General features: G+C 42.3%; 1 protein-coding gene across 1 annotated transcript in view; it reads left to right on the forward strand.

Moving 5' to 3' along the window:
- The first annotated feature begins 5,570 nt into the window (after positions 1–5,570).
- Positions 5,571–17,813, forward strand: part of PAPLN (papilin, proteoglycan like sulfated glycoprotein) — a 54,026-nt gene continuing 41,783 nt past the window's right edge. Inside the window, exons 1-2 of the mRNA XM_086462988.1 lie at positions 5,571–5,631; positions 10,646–10,791. Of these exons, the coding sequence (XP_086319114.1) occupies positions 5,571–5,631; positions 10,646–10,791 (207 nt within the window). The remainder of the gene's footprint in view (positions 5,632–10,645; positions 10,792–17,813) is intronic.

The following is a 17,813-nucleotide window of genomic DNA, read 5'->3' on the forward strand; positions in this document are numbered from 1 at the left end:
ACTTTAGGACATATTCTAATTATGTTTAGATTCTCCCACTCTCTTTTCATCTGAAGGATGTCACTCTTTCTGCTCATTTCAAAGTGTGGTGCAAAGCGCTCCATCTGCCAGCATGAGAGGGGTCCGCTGGTGTGCTTGTGTGAGAGGCAGCAGGATGGCTGCCTTTGTGAGTGACTCTCTAACCTCCAGCTGTGAGAAGTCCCAGGCCTTTGAACACTGTCAGAGCTTGGCCAGTGTCCAGCCATGTTTTCATCCAGTGCTGGAGGAGATGTAAAATCCCCTGGAAGAGCGAGCCTCATTTCTTCGAGCCTAGCAGGGGAAAAGGGGGATGAATTGTGGCATGAAGCATCTGAACCTCTCCATAGCTGAAAAAAAGCAACGTTTAGTGGAGGAAAATGGAAGAAAAATGCATTTGTGGGAGCTATGTGTGTGTACATGTGCATTCTCTCTCAACCTGGTGTTGAATGTGTGTGACGGGACTACAAGATCTTACCTAGGGGTCTTTTTTAAGGGAACTGGAATTGCAAAACAGCATGCAAGAATAAAGGCCATTACATAGCACTGTGTACTGCAACATATTTCTGCAATGTGAATACAGTAAGGACAGAACCATGTCTGTATGTGATACATGACAAATGAGACTGCGTTTCTGTGGGTGTATAGAACAGGGTACGGGCTTTTGAAAAGGTGCAGACTCAACCTGGAGGAAAAGTTCCTGATGTGGGGAGGAGGGAGAGAGAGACACTCTCTTCTATCTTACTTTGCAAGTTATGAAGGGCAAGCCTGTATTCTCGTCTCTGTCGTGGTCTAAGCCTTCTGACCAGACAATCAGTGCTAAATTGCACAGGTTCTTTCCTGGAGAGCCATATGCAATAGCACCACCTTTTCAGCCAAATTAATTTCTCAAGGGTGATATTGTTACATCAGATCCCTGGCTAATTAATGTTTTTCATTGTCTAGACAAGTGCATTAATTAACTGGATACATAAGAAAAATCTGGGTCTAACTTCAGAAAGTCGGCCAGACTCTCTCAATCCCTTGTGGCTGCTGGGATCATCCTGCTGCCTGGTGTGACCTGAGTAATCAGTGCATTGTCAGACTGGCATGTCTCAGTCCTGATTCTCACAGGTTCATGGGTGGCGTTCAGCAGCAGTTTGAGACTGTTGTGGGTGGCATGTGTGTCCAGGAAGAAGTTTTTATTTAACTTCTGGGGCCAATGTTACTGATAGAGCTAGAGTGACTTCAGGAGGGGAATAGGACTGGGGTTTAAAATCTCTAGCCGGCGTGTCAAAACACAAGCCACCTTCAAATGGTACATGGCTCAGTAACTGTGGTTGCCACTGATTGTGATAGTCATTGTGAACCCCTACAATAGAAGATGGGGTACAGGCTGCTGTGGAGTTAGTGGTTGGATAGAGCTTCTCCTGAAAAAAAAAAAAGGCAATTTATGTTTTGTTCCTTCCACCTTGCCCAAACATATGATTAGGAGAGAGGAAGAGAAACTGAGGCTGATTCTCTTTGCCTGTGTTTGGCTTATATTGCTGTAAGCTTGCTTACCTCAATATATGTAAGATGAAAGTCAGGCTGTGCTCTTGGGACTGGCGCAAGACTGGAATAGGTGTCTGGCTTGAAGAGGTTTCTTTGTACTTGAATGGGCAAGGGGTTCCCAAGAGAATTCTTAGGATGAAAGCTGGTTTTCTATGGGCGGGCTGCATAGAGTCTCATTATTGCTCTGGCTTTTGCTGCACAGCCCATATGTTACTGCAGGGTTGTCAGCCCTTCAGTAGATTTCTACAGCGCAATAAAAAATAAGTAGATTAACCAAGCAAAGAAGATTAGAGACACTTTGGGGAAGGAAAGGGAAGGGAGGAGGATGAGCAGGAGGTAGTATAAAGAGACCACAAGACTGTGAGTGCCAGGCTTCCTAGTGCATGTTACACAGGGTGGCTTTCTTTGTCCCTTTTGGGTTTGGGTTAGGCAGACTGAATAGAACTGATCCTGACGCCATGTCAAAAGAGAAACTGGAATCACTGGTCAAGAACATGGAGATCATGCTCTCTGAGGTAGAGCAGCTGAAGATCCACTGCACCAAGCAAACAGAGGAGGTGAACCAGGTGGTACAGGAACTGCGCCGAGAGAACAGAGAGCTGACAGAGAAGTATGAGCAGATCTGTCAGGACCTCAAGGAGGCCAAGGAGTCCATCGCCCAGCTGCAGGACACCAAGTTTGCCTTTGAGGCAAAGGAGCGGCAAGCACAGAAGCTCAACCGGCAGCTGTGAATCAGCAGTGAAGAGAAGCGACAGATTTCTTAACCTGATCTAAGAGTAAACAGAAACCTTCAACTGCTGCAAACGAAAATCCCTGGATTGGTATTTTAAAGCAACCCTTTCCCTTCCTCCTCAGACTAAACCTGTGTGCTGGAAAAAAACGTCTCTTTGTGGAGGCAAGACCTCAGGCTCAGCTGGAATTCTGCCCCAGAAGACTCCTTTGTTAATGACTAAATACCTCATTATGCTGGGAGGGAAATCTCATTCCAGAATCCCTTGTCAGAGATCTGAGCCATAGGCATATAGCAATGGCTGCCAGAATCTGGGCACCTTCTCATGCCCCGTGGGGGCTGCACAAGGACAGAGCCCAGGAAAAGAACTGTCTCTGCTTTGAGCCACTGGAGAGAGCTGTGCCGGAGAGTCTGCTGAGATGGAGAGAAGGATCATTGTCTTGATAGTCCCTGTTGCTCTGTTTCATTGCTAACTTTTCCCAGTTGCACAGCAAGGCTGCGATGCTGTCCTTATTAGGTTGTCAGCTTCCTTGCTGCCCAACGCTGGAAGACATCAGCAAGAGCTTACGTTGTGCCTCATGCTTCTGAGTACTTGCTATCAAGGGCACATTGGTTCAGAGGATCTTTTAATGCTATTACAGTCGGTGTTGTCCTCTTCCGATTCCAAAGTGAAGTATAAGAACTGGAAAGGTTTCTGTCTCAATTTCCATTTCAATAGTGTTAAATCCTAATGACTGCATGTTTAGTATGCTAGAGTTAAACCTCTAATGAATGTAACAGTTTTTTAACCAAAGAGCTTGGTTTTGGCACTGGATCTCGTTTTCTTAAGCAGAAGTAACGTGTATAAATGGACTGGGAATTAGGAGGGATAAATGTACGTGGGGCATGGGGGTGAGAATTGCTTGTCAGAGGTTTTGTTTTCAGCTTTTCTCTCTTCTCCTGGCTCTCCTAAGCAGCATTTGGGGTAGTAAGTGCCAAGCCCAGCTAAGAGCAGGTGACTTTTGACTCCACAGCGAATAGCAGAAGATCTCTTGGGGGAATGTGGAGAGAGTGCTGAGAGAAAATTCCTGAATGTTTTAACAGAGAAAAAGCCTGAATGTTTAAATGAAGAATAGCTGGAATAGCTCCAGCAGGATCTTTCTTCGTGTTGGCTGTGATGTAGCCAGCTTTCTTCTTCCCTCCAAAGCTTTGCTGTATTGCTATTGCTGCCCGGCAAGATCCCCTTCCCAGTGAGGGCTGATGTTTGGCAGAAGCAGAGGAGCTATTTCCATCCCTGAGAGGCTTGGAGCCCGTGTGGCGTTGGGAGGCTCGGGCACACTGCTCAGGGGCGAGGGGGGAACTAACCACATGGAGAGCAGGGAGTTGGCCTGGGGAAAGGGAAACCTGGCTGCTTTGGTTTCCCCGTAGAGACTTGGGCAGGGGCACAACAGTTCAGCAAGACCTTCTCTTGGGACTCAGTCCAGCACTGGTCAAAATAATTGTAGTTTTGTCATTGGCTATAAAAATACTGAGATCGGGCCTAGAATTAGCTAGTTATTGTTCTTTCTCTGCCCTCCCCTCTGCCACATCAGCCTAAGCCTGATCCAAAGCCTTTGGAAATGGAAAACTTCCCATTAATTTGACTGAGCTCTGAGCCAGATTTTCTGAGCAGAGGGGAGCTGTTCATGTGGCAAACAGAGCTCTGGGACATCCGTGGGGAACAGCTTTTTCTGTGAATCGCTGTAAGTGGGAGCTGTGACAACATGTTTTGTTAAATTTGTGTCATCTAGACTTACTTTTCACTATTTTGGGTAGAACAGATTGGAATAGCTGGAAAACATTTGGGAGATTGGAGACTGTCCTTTATGTTTTCAAATGTAATCTGAATACAAATGGCCAGCCTTGACCCTTTGCTCCTTGCTCACCAGTGACAGCTTGGGGAGCAGAAGAAATCAATATTAATCATTGTATTTGTTTGTATAAGAACTAAAAATGTTTTCTTTTGAAATTAATTCTCTAGCTCAAATCTGCTTACCACCTGTGATTTCTTCTACTTTTTATATGTCATTAAAATGTAAAACCAGCAATAAAAAGAAATCAAACAGCTGAGGAAGTGTCTGTTCTGGATAAGGCATTGCCTCATTTTAGTGCATGTATGTGTTATTTTTTGAGTGTGTGTGTGTATGCTTGCTAAATATAATTATTCCTGTTTAAATCCTGTGCAGCAAGGAATGGACTAATGGAGACCCTCCAGATCTCTCTGTGTTCGCAGGTTAATCTCTCTAAATGAGATTCTCTGTGTGGCTGCCAAGTTCACCCTATGCAGTATTTAAATCCATGATACAGAAAAAGAAAATGGGATTGCAGTGTCCTTATGATCAGTTTCTTAATAATTAGCAGGATTCAAAGTGTCTAATTTTAAGGAATGCTGTAAGAATGAATTGATATAAGTATCTTAAGATTTGGGGTGGGACATTTGGAAAACTGGATGCATTATCCAATGCCAGAAAAAAATTCATGTAACACCGCTTCCCTTCCAATAGACTCAGTTGTGTCCTGATTTTGCCTCCATGGGTTAAACTTGAGAGTAATTGGGCTGGTTTAAAATCGATGTGTGTTCCGTTATGTGTAAGTCCTCTGGTTTTTATATGCAAATCTTTGTGTCTCCAAGTATAGTATTAGCAACGGATTAGTGCCTTCACTTGTATCCTGAGGTGCAGTGTATTGGAGTGCCTTTCACAACAAAGTTTGCGTGGAATTAGTCACAGCACTTTGAAGTTGTTTTTGCTTTTTGAACACCAGCATTATTGGTGTGTGCTGCTGCTTTTCTTCTTTAAATGACCTAAGATTGAAGAGATGAAACTTGCGTGTGGCATCATCAGCTTGTTCAGAAACTTGGCCTGAATAAAACTCTCACCCAATTTGGGTAAAAATAAATATGAAGTGACAGGCATTTCCCTCATTTTAGAAGGGGATGAAGAGAGGTATCTAATTCTTTGACTACAAAAAGCCCATTTATTTGAAAGCTCTCTTGGAGAGCACAGCACAGAAATTGTCAGTTGCCAAGAAGGGTCTAAGAGAAGAGGATCCAGTCGCACCAAGTGCCTGTGAGTTGGTCTGTTCCTGGAGCATATTATAGCAAAATACTGGTGATTGCATTGGTTTTCACTGTTCTGGGCTGCATTATAGGGAAGTGTGCAAGAAGGGAGACTGGATAGCGATGAAGCTGATAACTCTCTTTCTCTGACATTCAGCAAAAAGGTGCGTGGGTAACGGGGAGGGAGTTGAATGATGCTTATGAGCGTGTAAGCCGATGGATGGAAATCCTGGGCCAGTAGCTTGCAATGGACAAGAAACCATGTTGGTGAATCAAAGTAAAAGCTAGAGGTATCTTGGGATTTGTAAGGAGTGTAAGTGGAGAGAAGCACAAATTTGTTGGGGACTACTCGCTTGTTCAGCAAGTGTGCTGCTTCTATTCAGCCAGGAAAATGTGAGGAAAACCTCCCAGAAGTGGACTAGAAGTCCCCAAAGCTTCATGAAAGCACAGCTCTAAGGCCCCTGCATGAAAGAGGTGAAAGAGCCCGATGTGATCCTTATTTCATTACCTATCACTGCTCATGTAAACCTGCCTTTGGAAAGATTTCCAGATGTTAGATACACAGTGTCTCCGGAAGAACTTGTGGAGACTAAAAATCATTTGGAAATGTGAATGCAATGTAGAAGGTGGTTATTTCAGAAGTCTGAAATCTGTTTGATCTAGATCTCTATGTGTCTAGCTCTCTGGAGTGATAGTTTTGCAGTCCTCAGAGCCCTGGCTTAGGGCATCTTGAGTTATGTACCAGTAACTATCAATACTGGAGTCTATTCTCCATATATCTTACTCCAGTTTGCTCTCTTGCATTGCTGACTTCAGTGACTGCATGCTGGCAAACCACAATAAAATTGTCTCTGCTAGTAGCAGGATGTGTACAAAAGTTGTACAGTGTCAACTCCTCTGCAGCAGTCCTCAGCACTTGAAAAGAGTTCATTAGTGGACAGGTCTCTGGAGCAGATAAAGACTACTGCAAGAGGATGACAGGCTTTGATGCAGTTAAGTTGTACGGCAGAGCTCATTGGTGTGCAATACGCTTTCCACCTTTCCTCTAAGAACTTTGCAATGTCTCCTAGACATGGAATTGAGCTTCTTTTCTTGGAAGACTGGCAAGGGTTCATTCTGTATACTGAGAGACTATGATTCAGAGGGCTAAATGACATGCCTATCCTGCAATAGTGAGTGAGAGTCTGGGAAGACGAGAGTTATTGGTGCACTATTCAAGTTTGAAAAAAACCCTCAGTTCGGATTGTATCAAATTTTTCAGCCTCTTCTTCAAAAAATAATAAAAGATTCAGTATGTCAAAAGATGCATTCTTTTCAGAGTGAGCTGAAGCATCCTGTTTTCAGACCCTTGTGCAGCTGATGGAAGGAGTGATATGCTGTAGTGTCCCCTGTAGCAGTGGGCTTGGTTTGACATCCCAGAGACCCTTATTTCTTTACCTTGTCATTCAGTCATCAGCACACTTACCTGGGATGTCAGTTTACTGTTCAGTCTTATCCTGTGCTCAGAAGAATTTGAGCATCTCCCCTGAATAGTGCCCCAAGTACTAAGCTAAAGTATGTGAATGGCTGTCCATTTCCCTTGATTAGGCTACTGCACTTACCTAAGAAATGGGATATTAATCTGAAAGCAAAGCAAGGCAAACATCCCGTTTTTAACCATGTGACCCAACCGTAACCATAACATCGCAGATCCTTGCTCTTTGGCTAAATGACTAAGGGAGTGATCAAGAACACCAGTTTGTAATGTGTCTCTATACCATGGTTTCCTGATCACAATAGTCTCCTGAGAGGTTTGAATCTCCTAAACAAACTGAACACAGAACCTTCACTTCCTTGGGTGACTGCTCAAGCCACTGAGACCAGCTTCTCTTCTGGAGGCTTTGTGAATCTCATCTGAACTTCTTGGATGCTGCTCAGGGGGAGGGGAGAGGAGCTAGAAGAGTTAGGAGTGAAGATCCCCCCTGGGAAGAAGGAGGGGTGGAGAGAAGGTGGTTTTAGTTTTGTTATTTCTCACTAATTAATTCCCCTGAAGTCGTCTATTTTGCCTATGACAGTAACTGTGAGTGATCTCCCTGTCTTCATCATGATTGATGAGCTTTTCCATCATGTTTTCTTCCCCTGTCCCTCTTGCAGATGAGGAGTGATAGAGCAGCTTGGTGGGCATCTGGCAACCAGCCAAGGTTAACCCACCACAATGCTATAACTGTCATAAGTAGTCAGACTGGAGCTGTGTCCAGTAAAGCATGCAAATCTTTAGATAGTCTTTGGAAACAGCCTCTGGCAGCAAGCAATCCTGGTGGTTTGTTTCCATGACAGGTGAGTCTGGAGTATATAAAAAGAGAAAGCAGAAAACTTACTACTGACCTCTAGCCGTGTAACTGTTGAAATCCCAGTATCACAGCTCCTGTAGAGGTTGCTTCTTGCCAAAAGCACTTCACTGATAGGATTAGAAAGGATATCTTGTTCAGCAGTATCCATTTACTATGCATTCACCTCAACTGTTTCTTCCTGATGACCACATCTGTGACACCCAGATGCCGTTGCCTCCAGGCTAGTCACTGGAGAGAGCTAGTGGCAAGAGACAAATGCCTGTGGTCCTGACTGTATTCACTCCATAGTGAACTGTGAGCATCTTATCAAGAGACAAGAATGGTCTTGAATCAGTGGATTATCTTACTTTTCACTAAATGATAGATGTTGAAAACAATTTCAACACAGGGATCATGTCCTTTCTCCCAGAGAAAAGGTACACATGCAATACTTTCTGTGGAACTACAGGGCAAAGGTTTACTTCATATTTGCGTTGTCTTTTTCCTGGTAAGGACTGGCCTTGAGTTCAAATCCTGCACTAATACCTTCTGATTTTTGTCATGTCTATGCTGGAAGCACGAAGTATGAGCAGATTTTTCTTTCCTTTTGTTAACAAAAGGAGTTTCACCAATGTGTCATGTTGCTTAGTTGTGGTAAAAGTGTAGTCGCTTATTGTTTTATTTCAGCATCTCAGGAGGTTATCTATTGAGTCTTTATGGGGTTAAAAATGAATCCAGATGTGTTTACCCAGAATCTGCTTTAACACAGTAGGCACAGCTGTTTTTCGGATGTATCCTGGCTGGATTCCAACATGAGCAGTCACATTTTCCCTGTCTCTGAATTCCCTTGTAGTTTTAACTATTAACAAGAACACAAGAACCACAAGAACGTTACTAAGCTTGGTATTTCCAAAAAACATTCATTGAGGGTCCCACTGCTGTGAGAAGAAATTTTAAGAATCAAGTATTTATAAATTCACCTGGAGTTATGGGGTTTTTTTGCCTACTAGCTTTTAAGTCTTTGGGCTTGGATTTCAAGCCTTTTTTTGCCAATGATACAGACTAAAAGCGCTAAACTATCTGAAAGTGTGCTTGATTCATATAAGGCCAAGGGTTCAAGTCTTGGTTTAATCAAATAGTGTGAAGCTTAGGCTATAACTGTGATAGCTGGCAGGATGGCAATAGCTAACAGCCAGTTGAGAGTACAGGTGGGTAAAGAAAAAGCATGAGCTGATGTAACTTCTTTCTGATGGAAAAGGAGGGCCCACAGCTTGGCCCAAGGCCCGAATTTATTTTCTTAAAGGAAAGTGTGCATTTAAAGCTGCAAGACGATAATTGTTGTATTCTAAATTAGGCATTAACAATGTCCAGTTGTCTCCCTTGGCAAGGGGAAGATACGTAACCATGCATCGGCACCACCATCAGACATTCTTCTGGGTTGTGTTGTATCTTTCACCTTTTGGGGTTCCCCTGCTTCTTGGTGGAGGTGTTGCCATTTTGTTGGTATTCCTGTTAGGATTTATCCCTGTTTATTGTGGCAGAGTTAGCTTGGACAGGAAAGTACAGGATTGCTTCTGCATGTGGAAAAGATGTGACTTTCATTTGAACTCTGTCCCCTGTGGGATGCGTAATGGTAGGATTTGAGTACTGTGTACCTTGCATGGCTAGTTGTCAGACAGGGATTGACCAGCAGGGATGAAAAGAGCTGTAGCCCTAGAATAAAGTTGCTTCTGTGTCACCTGGTGCATTTATGAAATGGTAGGAACTTTCTTTTCTGTTTGGAGCTGTGTGTGTCTAGGCTTGTCAACAGTTGCCAAGGATATTGTCTCTCTTTATTATCTCAAGCAATAGTGTGGCCAAGAAGAGAGCAGTGATATAAATTCTGGAGATTTCATTGCACATCTTGATGTCTTCCTTGGAAGATCCAGCATGTGGAGTTACCTGAAGGTAGAAGCTTCATCTTTCCTTTTGAAAGCAAGGTTCTGTTTCTCATGGTTTCAAATTAACTACTGATGAAAAAGGACTCTAAAACCGGAAGGCAAGGGAAAAGACCACCCTAAACTTAAGACCTTAAAATTATTCTTATGATCTTGGAGACTTTGGTCATAAAACTAAGTACGGTTGAAATGCTGGTAGCTGTCATAATTGCTGGACCAGAAGCTATTTTTATAGATCGGTGGTCTCTGTATTTCAATATTTATTTGTTTTATACTAAGCAGAGGACAAAATCAATGGTGGGGTGTGTGTGTATCTGTTTTCAAGATAAAACAACAGCAACATGTAAGTTGTTATGCAATGATTTCCCTAGTATCCACATGATTAACTGCACAAGTTTTTCCTTGTAATGCATCCAACTAGATTTCTTCTCCCTTGACAGTTTTTCTATTGCTGAATTGTTCCTTCATGGGATTTTTCAGAGGGTTTCCGAATTGCATGGTGTTTGTTAGAGGAAAAAGCAGAGCAACCTGAGCTGCCATTGTCTTTGGTTAAATTCAGATCTATATCCAAAGCGCTGGCATTTTTAGACCTGAGGGATCTCCTTAACTCTGCCTAGAGCCAGATCTAGCTATGAATTGTATTTAAGTTCCAACTTTCTTTGGTCAAAAGCATATCTGTGAACTGTGAGTCAGGCTTTAAAGTAAATGGTAAGTTAAATGATTTTTTTTTTTTTTAGAGTTAAGAACTTGCTGAAAATGAATACCGAAGGGATCTGTGGATAACAGTCTGTCTTTTGATATGCTGCCTACAGCTAAAATAAAACTAATTACAAAGGGCCACACCCCTGCAATAACTTAAGGCATGGTTTAGAGCTAATGTGCATGTTCACGCACAGACTACAGGAGCTAGAAACAATTCCAAAGCATGCATGTATGAGTGCATGCTTACACTGGCTTTCCCAAGCAAAAGCAAAAACTCTTGTGAAGATACTTAGAGGCTGAAGGGGTTAAATGAAATACAACTCTCCTTTTTCTGTGCAGTAAGGATTAGTAACCAAACAGAAGCTGGAGAGAAGAGCGCTTAAGAGCCGCTGTTTGAAACAGAGCGATAAGAAAGTGGGTTTTGGAGCTTGGCTGCAGAGTGGTGTGTCTCCAACTTTTGCGCTCACCATTCGCAGGTACACGCAGAAGGTAAGAGTTGACTTTGTGTTCTGGGCTGTCTCCTGAACCCTCTACCTGGATATCTATTGTCTATTAGTCTTTTCAGTGCTGTTTGTGCTTTTTAAACTTTTTTTTTATTTCCCATCATTTTTTTCTTTCAGTTAAAAGAGTGCAAGTGAGAGGAGAGACCAGAGTCCTTATGACTGCAAGATTTTATTTCCTAGAAGGGAGGGAAGATGACACTCTATGTATTTGGTGAACATTAATCCCTGTCACTCACAGTTAATTACACTGAGACTCAATGTAATCAAAACCACTCTTCCTGCCGTTGTGGTTGGGGGGAGCAGGGGAGTGGAAGGGGAAGGCACCAGTTTGGTAGGATGCTGGATGAGCCTGCTGGGGTCAGACATAGTGCTTTGCCAAAAGGAACACAAAAAGCAAGGCAAATGTAGCAGGGATATTGACTGGAGAAACGTAATTTTTGTTGGCAGGAATAAAAGCCTGCCTAGGTGCTAAGACCCTTGTACCCCCTAACTATCACCCCAGGGGTGCTCAGCTGCTTCTGTTCGTATGCAAGCAGGTGCTGAGGGGAGGGAGTGTCTCCTCATCAGTCCTGCATTGCTTTCAGCTCTGTGAGACAGGATCCGTTTGGGAGGCTCTCCCCAGGCAAATGATGCTGTCAGGGTCAACAGACCTGTTTGTGAAAGAGGAGGTTTGCAGGACTAATGTGTGAGCCAGGCCAAGCCGGCAGCTTCAGGGACCTGTCCTGGAACGGAGATGGTAATGATGCCTAATTTGTGAGGCAAGTAATCCCTGAAGCAACTAGATCAGACGAGCAATGTGGAAGGGCAGTAGATTTGCCTGAAGCCCTGGTGTTCCTCGTGGGTAGTCAGGTGGAGATAGAGGAGCAGTTGATTTAAAACCTGAGTTTCAAAGCTTTGATCAAGGTAATGCTAGTTTTGAATGGAGTTTCTAGGACTAGGAATAACTGGTATTAGCGCAGGAGCTTAGGCAGGTGGCGTGGTTCTTTAGGTCAATCTGTAAAGACTCTAAAGAGGGTTTGTAAACACCTTTGCTTATTACTTTTGAAAGCGTCTTCACAACACTTGGAGTTTGTTTTATGCTTTCTGCGTTGTACTTCTGAGCATCCTTCAGCAGCTTCTCTGTAAGCTGGCTTGCAACTTAGATGTTTTTCTCTGGCTTCTTAGAGATGTAACACCCTCTCTAATGCCAGAGCATTTCCTAGTCTCTGTAGACAGAGGAGCCATGAAAAAAACATTCTTTCTGAGGTGCAGCGTGTTGATGAGCTGATGTGCTACACAGTCATGTGTGTGTTGGATTCTGGACTTTCAGGACAAGCGGTCCGCAGTTACAGGGAGCGAAAGGAGGTGTTTGTGATGTGCAACAAAGGTAGTTAGGACCGTGCATCTTTGGCATGGCACTAGCTTAAACTAATATTTGTTCATGTTAGTAAATGGAATGATTGATAAAATGCAAAAAAAAAAAAACAGGGCAAATTTGCTGTCTCTGGAAGTTTTGCTTTTAGCATACTTTCCTGCCCAGTGTGAGATAATTGAGACTTGTTTTTCAAGCATATTCTCAGGTTCTCACACACTGTGGAGCATCCTGACACCTCTGAAGTGTTTTTAAAATATTTTGCTTCATGAGTGTAAATGCTTGATGGCTTCATGGAAATGCTGGGGTTGGGATAGTTTCTTTGCAGCATTTGCATATTCCAAACCTGTTCACTCATAAACAGTCCACTCTGAATGAGAAAAGGTGTGTGATGAATGATTTGAGGTGATTTGCAAGCAAGGATGTAGGTTTTTGTTTGATGGTCTCTCGATGATATATATTAAAAGGAATATTACATACGAAACTAAATTCTCTTAATTTGAAGGGAAAGTAGCAATCATTACGCTATAAAGAAGTTAGAGAATGGATGATCTCAAATGTTACTGTTCAATAAGTGTAGTAGCTTCTGATGCACATCATGTATCTTTGTTTTTGGGATGGGCTGTCTCTCAGATCCAGCTACTTACCAGCTTGGTAAAAGAGCTGGTAGAGCTCATCTGATCTAGTTGCTTCAGGGATTACTTGCCTCACAAATTAGCCATCAAGATTCACTTGGAATCTGTGTGAATGGCTGTGCCCTGACTTGCTGAAACGGTTTAGGAAACAGGAAAGGAGTTATGTTGTTGCAACTGGTTTTCTTGGTAGTACTTGAGTTTGAGTTAAAAGAGCAAATTTTATTCTGAAGTAACACAGATGTTCTGTTAAAGTAGGGAACCTGGGGAAAAACAAAACCAAACCAAACCAATCTTGATTGAGTGCCCCTTCTTCTGAATGCAATGTAAATAAGGCAAAATACTGTTCTGTGCTTCAGAACAGGTAGGGCTTAGGCTGCCAGAGGACTTTCCCTTTGTTCAAAGGGGGGCTTTAAATGCTAATAAAATGTTAACTATTTTATTAGTTTGTGTATGTACTTTGTGACTCATCAATACACAGCAAACAAACAGCTTTTTTATAAGAGGATGAGAGCTGCTGTTTTGTATGAGAACAGGACCTAAGACACACGGGATGCAATTACTACAGTCCTCATGATTCTTGTTATAGGCTCATCATTAGCTGAGTGAAGGGGTAAATGCTCTCCTAGTGGCATATTCATGCTCAGTGAACTCCAGAGGAAGTAAGTTGCTTTGCTCTTGGGTCTGTGGGAAGCATTATACAAAACTGATGATAAACCCCTCAGTGTACCTAGCATAGCTACTCAGCCTAGACAGTGATGGATGATTGCTTTGATCCAGTACAGTCATTTGCAGTTATGCCTACGGTATGATGGACTTGTCAAAAGAACTTATTTCACTGGAAATGATACTCTGCTGGATACAGCTTCACCGTCTCATTTTTTTAACTCTCTTCGATCTGAAAAGCGATCTGGTTTAGGCCAGTCTTGTCTTGGACAATGAACAATAATGGCTACTAGATGTTTGAGAAGGGCTTTAACATAAAAGGATTTGAGTGGGTACCTACTTATATGCATAGTCTATGTACAAACCACTTGTTTATGTTTTCTCACACAGTAACAAGCTCTCCTTCTTGACACGCAGACATGATGTATAGAAAATAAGTACCATCTGCGGATTGTTTATTTCTCTGCCTAGCCCTTAAAGCAGTAATTGGAGGCTCTGGTTTGGGCATCTGTGGGAGAAACCAGCTTCAGAGCAAAGAACCAATTTATTTTTAGATCACATATTTGTCATTTTGCTGTGATCACGCAGCTGAGCATGTGCTTCCTTTGAGATCTCTCCAGGCACTGCAGTGTGATCACACCCTCCTAAGATCATTTTTTATGAAGTTAATTTCTAGAGACAGATGAAAGATGCTAGGACCAGTATCCTTAATTCCACTAGCACACGTTCTGCCTCTTAAGTTTGTTAGTCAAAAGTTCTGGGTTGTTCTGTTTCGGGTTTTTTTTTTTTTTTTTTTTTTTATTTTATTTTATTTCCTTTTAATTTCTTTTAGTTCTCCTCATGTTAGTCATGTTCCTCTTGCAGAGTAATGTAAGTAAGCCCACTGACTTCTCTAGGGAAATTCCTGCTTCATACCACTGAAGGTATTACTGTCAGTACGGGTGATTCCTTAGGGAAGAAATGTACCCATAAGAGTGTGGTGTGCCTGGCATGTTTATAGATTTACATGGTTAAAACTGAGTTAGCTTTAAAAAAACCAAAAGTATCTTATTAGATAAGTATCTTATTAAGAAACAATGCAGAGGCAGCAGCAATCAAAATCCACATGATGTTCAGGGTAAATACTCTCATGTTTTCCTGTCTAGGTTATTAGTCCCCAAGCAAATTTATTTAAAGGTAACACAGGCGTTCCCTATCTATACTACGAGTATACTGTTGAATGTAGTGCTAACATCCTTTCAGTGAACAGAGATGTAGACTTTGCAAAGAGAGGCAGAAAACAATTAGCATTGTTTTAAAGTTTCCTTTTGAGATAACACTATTTAAAAAATTTTTTTAACCCCTTGCACTGTGCAGAAGATTGCCATATTTATATTTAGGATGGGATGAAGTTAAGTAAAATTGGAAGTAATTTTCCAGCATTGAAGTCCTTTATTTTCCTAAAGAATTCTTCAAATTTGAATTGGAAGGAGTTAGTCTCAGCTGGCTAACAGCAGGAGTGCTCAGTGCCAGGTGATATTTCAGATCAGGCAAAATAACTTGTAAAAGTGAAGCTTGAGCTGTGACAGGACAGTCATAAATGTAAAAGGTTGTTGGCCATTCCTCTTCAATTATGTTAGTGTTTGGGATATTACATCCTTGTCATGTATTTTCCATAGACAGTGTGTGGCTTCTTGTTGCAATATTAACTGCCTAAATTAGGCTGTGTGCACTTGTCATTATCCCTACATGCTCCCAGATTTAATTAACAGCTAAGCACAGTGAGGCTACCAAAATAGAAGGCAGAATCCTATTTTTACTCCTTATAATAAATCTCTAGCTGCAAACCTAATAGTGGTAGGCTAGTTGCAGAAAATCGAATCTCGGCTGGTATTAATAGGTAGACAGATAATGGTCCTCGTGAAATACTGTATTAGCTCATGTAAAGCGCAGGCATAGTGACCACATTTAGTTGGAAGATGCTGCTTCACTGACCTAAACCTGAGGTACCTCATTGTGGATTTTGGAGAGTGGGAAAGAAGCAGGTCTGCCTCTTCCCCACCCAACGATAGGGCATGGTGCGAGGCCTGGCTCCAACTTCTGTGTGTTTCACAGTCTGATCTTGCTCATGTACATGCTGATTTTTCAGCCACAGTTTTGTGCAATTTCAGTATTCAGACTAAAACAGTTTGACAGAGGCTGCTATAGTTTCCCCAGATGTTGCTGCACTTGGCGTTGCTGCTGTAGAAGTCCTCAGTAAAAACACCATCAGCCTGAGTCAGCCACATTAAGTGGTGGCCCGGTGCAGATTTATGTGCCTGTAACAGATTAGGCTGAAGGTTGAGATGAAAGCCTACTGAAAGAGCAGCCCAGAAGATGTTACCACTACTCAGTTCTCCAGCCAGCTAGTTCTCTGCTGCTGTGCTCATTAGCAAGTGTTTGTAACTTTTTTCATTGTACAAGGTGAACTATTAAGTTACTCTAGCTGAAAGTTTATCTTTCATAATGTGCATAATATGACTGAAAGTATATCTCAGCAGGATTACTTTCTTGATGAGGATTCAACTCTTAGCATTGTATTTAGAGTGGATTAATAAATCCAGATACCAATGGTAAAGATATCTTTGTAAAAGTTCTACTTAGACAACTTGTGTCTATTTCTTTATTCTCTCCCCTTTCCCACAAAGCCCTTTCAGTCTTGTATTTAAACACGTGTTTATAAACATTTATCCCTTGCTTTGTATATAAACAGCTCTTTATGAATGTAGCTCATCGTGTGGTCAAGGCAAAGGAAATTCACCATCCTCCTGCTTTAACAGACACATGCACATTAATTGGCTTACCTGCCCTAGCCCAAAGGACATCAGGCCTGGGATTTTCTCTGGAAAAACGTCAAAGGATAGCTTACTACAGTCAGTGAAGAAAACAGGCATGTTAAGACGTATCTTGAATGTAATATCCTCTGCTTAAAGGGGCGATTGGTTTCTTGGTTCCTCTGGGCTGTGTCATGCTCTCCCAACTCGGCTCCCAGCCTACTAAAAGGAGGTTTTTCCCTACCCTCGACCCCTGCTCCATGGAGCCCCTTTCTCTCCCTGCCTTCATCTCATCTTTTTGCTGCATGTACATATTTTCCCTCTTCCACCGAAAACTTAAAAGGTGCTTCTCAGTAGACAAGGCAAACAAAAGCAAGCTGGAACCAAGATACGCTGAATGTTCTGAGAGCAAAGCAAAAATCATAACGTCTTTAGAAAATGTAATGAGTCTAAAAGCTAAAAGACTTCACTCTGAGTCAATGGCTAAAAAAATTTCTGCCAGTGGATAATTGGGCAACATATCATCAGTCTTTCTGATTTCCCACCTCCTTCAACCAAACTCCTAAAAATATAACAACTGAGTGAGATAAGATGTGCTATAAAGGGGGCTGGAGCTGGGAGTGGAGGAAAGGGAAGGAAATTCTAAAAAGGTGTGAGTACCGAGATCACAGTGGCAACTTCTGCTTTAGGGCTGGATGTGCTAAACTTTACAACACGCAATTTCTATCTATATTGCAACAGGGAAGCTTTTTCACTGTGAGGGTGACAGAGCACTGGAACAGGCTGCCCAGAGAGGTTGTGGAGTCTTCTTCTCTGGAGACATTCAAAACCCGCCTGGACGCATTCCTGTGTGATCTGCTTTAGGTCGTCCTGCTCTGGCAGTGGGTTTGGACTAGATGATCTTTCAAGGTCTCTTCCAACCCCTAACATTCCGTGATTTTGTGAAATATTTGTGGCTGGGGTGGACAACTTGTGGCTCACAAGCTGTGCAAAGGCATCTTCTGTGTTAGGCCTACCTCAGATGGGTACCTATTATTAATAGATCCTCATTGGGTAATTCAGATCCCCAGCTAGGAGACAAAATGAGCTGTAAGGATCTGCTGAAGCTAGTGTTGCTGGGTGGCTTTGCCACTTACCTGCATGCCCAGCTAAATCTTGTCTGGCAACAGAAAAGTGGGAACCCTGAAGGTGTTTCTTTGTCTTCTGCCTTTGAACCACTTCCAGAACAGTCCCTGACCCACCTATGTGGTATGTGTCATTGGCCAAAGGGTGTTTTAGAAATGTGGTTCACAGGCAAAAGAAGACTGTCTATGTGCTAAACAGAAAAGAACCACATAGCACTGTCTGTCCAATTATTTTCAAAAAGAATAGAGGAAAAACCCAGAGTGATAAGTCTGTGAGCAATGGAACTCTTGAAACCTGTTTTATTCTGACTTTGTGATCTGATTCTGTAATGTCTAAACAGCTTAAGCTCTTGTTTAAACAAGGTTGAGTTACTCATAACATCTCTTTCAAGTTTGTATTCCCTCCTGTTGAAAAGAAAAAGTCAACATCTAAATGGGTTAAA

This window comes from Leptosomus discolor, chromosome 3, assembly GCF_034619465.1.
Source record: "Leptosomus discolor isolate bLepDis1 chromosome 3, bLepDis1.hap2, whole genome shotgun sequence".
Lineage (NCBI taxonomy): Eukaryota > Metazoa > Chordata > Aves > Leptosomiformes > Leptosomidae > Leptosomus > Leptosomus discolor.